This window comes from Diorhabda carinulata, chromosome 2, assembly GCF_026250575.1.
Source record: "Diorhabda carinulata isolate Delta chromosome 2, icDioCari1.1, whole genome shotgun sequence".
In the NCBI taxonomy this organism is placed as follows: Eukaryota; Metazoa; Arthropoda; class Insecta; order Coleoptera; family Chrysomelidae; genus Diorhabda; species Diorhabda carinulata.
Window position 1 is genome coordinate 22,139,964 of NC_079461.1, and position 6,202 is coordinate 22,146,165.

At 28.3% G+C, this 6,202-nt stretch overlaps 1 protein-coding gene across 13 annotated transcripts in view; it reads left to right on the forward strand.

Annotated features, from left to right (window-relative positions):
* The window catches only part of LOC130904129 (FH1/FH2 domain-containing protein 3), a 67,770-nt gene extending 62,836 nt beyond the window's left edge, over positions 1-4,934 (forward strand). For 10 of the 13 annotated variants that reach the window (XM_057816706.1, XM_057816704.1, XM_057816708.1 and 7 more), the window contains 4 exons: positions 811-1,028; positions 2,070-2,262; positions 2,319-2,595; positions 3,750-4,934. In XM_057816706.1, coding sequence (XP_057672689.1) covers positions 811-1,028; positions 2,070-2,262; positions 2,319-2,595; positions 3,750-3,823 — 762 coding nt within the window. In that variant the 3' untranslated portion in view covers positions 3,824-4,934. Of the gene's footprint in view, positions 1-810; positions 1,029-2,069; positions 2,263-2,318; positions 2,596-3,285 lie in introns of all 13 variants that reach the window. The other 3 variants (XM_057816705.1, XM_057816707.1, XM_057816715.1) reach the window with 1 other exon arrangement.
* The last annotated feature ends 1,268 nt before the right edge of the window (positions 4,935-6,202 follow it).

A 6,202-nucleotide genomic window follows, 5' to 3' on the forward strand; every position in this document is an offset into this window, starting at 1 on the left:
TTTACATACTAATAACGATATTTGGAAGTTTGAACGATTAAGAATACATAATTTCGAAAAAAAAATATAATTAAAGTCGACAAATATTTTCGAAATTTCTAAAAATTTGTTCCATTTTTTCAAATTTCCTGAAACACTAGAGGATATACATAAAAATTAATAAGAATCAAAAAGTTGGCATTTTTTTTAACAAATATTTTGCTTTTTATAAAATTTTTGTAACTTCTAGAATAACCTAACCTAACCTAACCTAACCTAGAATAACCTTACAAATCATACCCTAACGTATGACTGATCCCATTTTTGAACCCTTTAAACGTTGCACTTTAAAAAATATGAGGGCCAAGGAAATTTGAAACGTTTACAAACTTATAGGTTACAAAATTCCCTATAAATCTACGTTTTGAGCAACTAATTTTTTGAAAAATTAACAGGCCAAAAAATTAAATACACTTTTTTTTTTTAAATTTTGGAGCAAAAAAATGTCAATTTGAAAAGAGTCACGAAATAAATAAATAATATTTTCTCAATTTCATATTAACCGGGGGTGTTTTATGAGGGATGACATACTTTTTTCAAACCTTGAAAGTATCTTTCTACTCATTAAATCCTCATATTTATAATTTTATTAATATTTTTCCATGAGGGGTAGTTTTCACCCCTAAGAGTAATAAGCACATATCAATTCCAATTTTTTAAGCAAATTTACTTTAGTAGCCTGGACTATTTCGTTTGTTCATATTCTAGAAATGGAATTATCGAGAAATCCATTTTGTATAAATAGACGCTTGTTTATCTTATTCTGTTTAGATTGGTGCAATTACCAGGGCTTCCAAAATCGATTTCGACGAACTTGCTTTAAATATCCAAAGACTCGAATCGGACTGTAAAGCCTCATGGGACCACCTGAAATTAATTGCTAAACACGACGGATCCACCATGATGAAAGTGAAAATGTCTGATTTTTTATCAGATTGTGCTGAAAGGATTATTCTATTGGGAATCGTACACAGACGAATCATCAACAGGTAAACTTTCATTTTTCTATTATATTGCCACTAGATTTACTAAACATTAAATAGTGTTAGATAATGATATTTCATTTTAAACAGTTTAATCTTAATTTCTATAAATGAATACTTGGAGGTGATACCCATCTTATTTTGTCCTTTGTTAATTTAAAACCTACTTGTGGTGGCCTCTATCTGTCAAATCGAGAACTTATTAATCGATGTTTTATCCGAAATCAGTTTGGTCTAGGTCTAGAAGTAGATATCTATTTGATTTTTGTTTTCCAGTAATAATGTAGATGGCAGCATTAACATTTTATGTCAAATATCCTCAAAATTATTTTATTTAGTATATTAAAAAACGGAACTATTTTGAAATTTTAAAAATTCATTTAGATCTCTAAATATATTTCTTCGCCATCTATTGGCACTAAAAAAAATAGAGACTAAGATATATTCGATTCATATTGTTATTTACTAATAGAAGATGGCGCTGCTGGTAGTTGAATTTAATTTTAAACTACAAGAAGTGTACAAAAGTTTTGATAATAATCTAATAGGAAAAATGAATTTAATATTCCATTTTTTTTTATTTTTCTCTGAATTTGTGATCTTTTTATTCTATTAAAAAAATATACAGGGTGCTTACATTAATCAAAAATAAATTGATTGTATTTTGGGTTTTAATTATTTATCATCATTTTTTTATACTAAATACCTACACTTACATCAAATTCAAAAAAAATATAGCAAATGGCGTTATTATTGTTTCAATGAAATTCTAATCTACAGGAAGTGTCCGAAAATTTTGCCAATTATAAGAAACAAAATGAATTATTTTGATGTTTCGAATTTTTAAATTAATATTTTTTGTTATCATTGCGATTGTTATACGTACAGAGTGATATTCTTTCACGATACATCCTTATCTCGAGTTACAATAATCATTTTCTACGGCCGAAAGTATACACTTCAAGTTTTTCTGGTTTTAACCCGGCTCGAAGGACCATATAACGTAGTGATAGTATAACAAATGGTTCCAGAAATGATTTTTTTTAGATTCCACAAGTTTTTACTTTGGTTAGGGATACCGATACATCAAATTTCCGACACCAAACCAAACGAGTTTTGTAGAATCGTATCTGAGTTCGCTTTAGAATACCGAACGACTCGAGAACGAGTACTTCAGCAACTAGAAAAGAAAGCTAATCACAGAGAGAGAAACAAGACCAGAGGAAAAATGATTACGGACGTAAGTTGAGAAAAAAAATAATAATCAATTTTTATTTAATTTTTCTTTGTTATTAGGTTGGTAAATTTAGGTCGAAAGAAGATAGAGCCGACGCGGAATTAAGACAACTATTAGGTAGCGATATGTCGGACGTAGAAAGTCTACAAGGTACTTTACCTTGGAGGAGAACTCGCAAAGACGGCAACAGATCTTTTTTGAGTCCTGGTAACGGTAATTTGACTGATGGAGACGACGAACTTATCGAAACGTTGGTGAAAACCGCAACCAAAGCTCCTTCGACGAGAACAGCGCCTAGAGAAAGGAAAAGAACCAGGCATGCCGACAGAAAATCTCGTAAGTAGATCTAATTCCGTTTCAATTCAAATTTTTCATTTTTCAAATTCAAATAAATTTTAATAAATCACTATTCTTTTATAATTGTAATTTAAATTGATTATTCACTATTATAAGTCATGATACATTAATTGTATTCGTAAAATTTAAAAATAAACGTGGCAACGTTGTAACCGTATTATGTACGAACGCAGTGATGTGAGTAGAGTGAATCGCTGTTACTTAAAACTGTTATATTGAAGAGTTGAATTTATTTTTTTAGTTCTTAGATCTTTCAATTTATTTTTTTGGTAAAACGTCTTAAGCTGCTCCATCATTAGCAAATACAGTTTCTGTACTGAACTGTCAGTCTGTATCGTGTGCCTAGAGAAAAAATTAGGCTTCGAAGTTTGGAGAACCCTGATTAATTTTTTTTAAATACTTGCAGATTTATAAAACTAAATATAAGAAGACCAGAATATTTTGAGGTTATGTTTAATTAAATATATTACAGTACGTCCCACAAATTTAACGATCACTAGTATATGAATAGACCTTTTGTATACAATGAAGTTACTGTTAAGCAAGGTTGCCAAACGAAACAATTTCTAAAAAATAATTGTGATTATTCAAAAAGAAAAGCATTTATATGATTTAAACTGAAATAAATGAATATGAATATTATTAACGTTAAATTTATTCTGTATACAGTAAAAAGGTCTAGAACTAGAGAAAATAACCCGTTTGGTAGCAGAGATTCTCCTTGATATAATCGACTTTGGTATGTGGGTGTGACGTTTTTTTTTTTTCAAAAAAATCTATAAACTTAATGCATCTTTATAACGTTTCACTAACTTTTTGACGTTGTCTGTATGTTTACTAATGTTGTTGTGTTTATTTGCATCATAGTATACAGAGTGATTCATGAGAATTTTCGAAATATATAATTTAACTATTTTCATAATATGTTTCACTTTATGAATCACTCTATACAGGGTGTCCCGCATACGAACCTTAAAATGTCATTTTTTTATCTATTATTATTCAAAAAGAAATCTAATAACCAAAAGTTGAAGTCAACGTGAAATGTCTGCTTTTCTTATACGTGACACCCAGTATATTTTGAATTTAGTACTAAATTATGATCGTTCCTATTAAGAAATTCTCTTGTTTAGTTCGCAGAACGCTGAAAAACGGTTTATCCGAAGAAGAGAAAAATCATCTGTCAGCTTTCATTAAAGGATATTAAAAAAAAAATTAAAGAAATCAGTTGAAAATCAAAAAGTGCTGTGTCCTATTGAAAAATTTTCATGAATTCACCATTGAAACGGGCTAGTTCCACAATACGAATCGAAATTACAGAGAAAAAATTTCACGATGGTAGTTCAAAATTATAATTTTGACAGTTTTCTATATATATCTACAAAACAAACTTTCGTAAAAATGTCGGGTGGTTTGAGCGTGATTTAACTTGTCAATGCTATTTCGCTCTTGTAGTTTTTCTTCTTTTTTAATCTTTAGTTTCGTCACTGGTTAAATAAATGACGTAAGCGGTGTAATGGCGTAGTTAATGTGAATTACTACCGTTATAGCTTTTTTTTAAATATACATCAATAGTTTTTGCGCAAACTGTATTATTATTTAAAACAATAGTTGTGGAACTATCTTTACAACATCTGTTAATAAGTTGTAAACATTTTTTTATACTGAATTTGTTATGTGATACTATTATGGCTGCTCACTCATCTCGTTGTTTTTTTTTACTATTATTTATGTGTACTTAGGTAGATATTTTTTTTAGTTTATTACGATTTAGCTTCTTATTTATTATTTTTTTATAAGGGACGAGAAACAGCTGTTAACACTTTTTTTTAATAACAGAAAGCGTTGCTTCTAGTCTTCAATTATCACCTTCAAAACGAGATTTTACTTTCTGGCTTCGTTATTTGAAATGCTTTTTTATGTGTGGTAGGTAAATAAGCGTTCATAAAAATTAAACAAAATTGATCATAGTTTTTTTTGTTATTAATTTAGAAAATCCAACAAAATCCAGAAGGTAAAATCGATCTGAATAGAAAAAATTACTCACTAATCAGAAAATTATTTCATTATCCATGGATGATTATCGTAATTATCGCAAGGATTATTCATAACTTCCTTTATCCTTATTTTGATTGTAAGGAGATTTAATGGCATGAAAAATGTACAGTAATTAGTATTTTCGATAAAAAAACATCCGCCTCTTTTATTATAGGTTCGTTTTTTATCTTATTTCTTTTTTTTTAATGCTGTGTTTTATGTTATTTTCGATTTAGTATGTACTTGTTCAAAATGTATAATAAAATCAGTTTTTGTTAAAACTTTTTTGTTTTCAATTCACTTTCCCTGTATATTCATTCAACTTCAGTAATCAATGTATAAAAATTTTCATGAGGTAAGTGACGAAATTTTTTTCCATTTTGAGCTGACAATCATATGACGAGGCGTCATCTGGTGTCACGGAAGTTGTTCATCTGTAAAGATAGACGATACTTTAAACTTTATACTTTGTATAAATGGTTGCATACTTTTAGGAATTATACCTACATTTTAAGTAAAATTTCCATTTCCAAGTAAAATATTCAATAAACAATATTGAATTTTAATCTTCTTTCTGGCTGTAGATTTCACTTCTTCTTTGATTAACTTTTACTTCGTGTTCCAATTAAAGAGATTTTTTTGTTTATATGATCACTGCTAGCGTTGTAGTAGGATACAGGTATGGTATACGAGATTAAATAAAAGAATTTTAGGTAAAAAGATTTATTTGCTTACAAACCATGTACCTATAACAACATTTTGTGTAAAGTTGATTAAAAAAATTACAACGTGGCTGTTATATAAAATACACAACTAGATTTGAAGATAGACAATACTTTAAGCAAGCCGAGGTATAAATAGTTACATATTTTAAGAACATATTACTTTTGCTTACATGTCTACTGCTGTAATCAATAGAATCAATTGAATAATTGATTGCTAAACGACAACTATAAATTATTTAAAAAAAGGAGAATTTGAATGTTATGTGTGAAATTTATAAATTATTAATAACAACAGCGTTGAACCGAATGAAATATTGATGAAGAACTTCGGAAAATTGTCAGACTACCGAACTATAAATTGAATGATTTTTGATTCTATAGATACGATAAAAAAGAGCTTCAAACTAGAATATCTCAAAATTTACGCTTTAATTTTCTATTATATCATAGTCACGATAATAATTTATACTAACCTGATAAAAATTATAACGTGGCAACTATGTAAAATACACAACTAGATATGAAGATAGACAATACATTAAGCAAGCCGAGGTATAAATGATTGCATATGTTAAGGATACATTACTATATGTCTATCAGAATCGTAGGATAATTTTTCGTATACAGGCTGAAATTAAATAGTCTTAGTTAAAAAGATTTATTTGTTTATAAATCTCGGTAAAACTATAAGTCCTATGGAAAAAAGTTTAGGCAATAAAAAGATGTACATATTTACACTTTTTTCACATAACCTAAAAATAAACGTGAAAAATTCAAAAACCACAAAATTTAGGCATTTTTAAAAAAGTTGATGGATTTTTCTA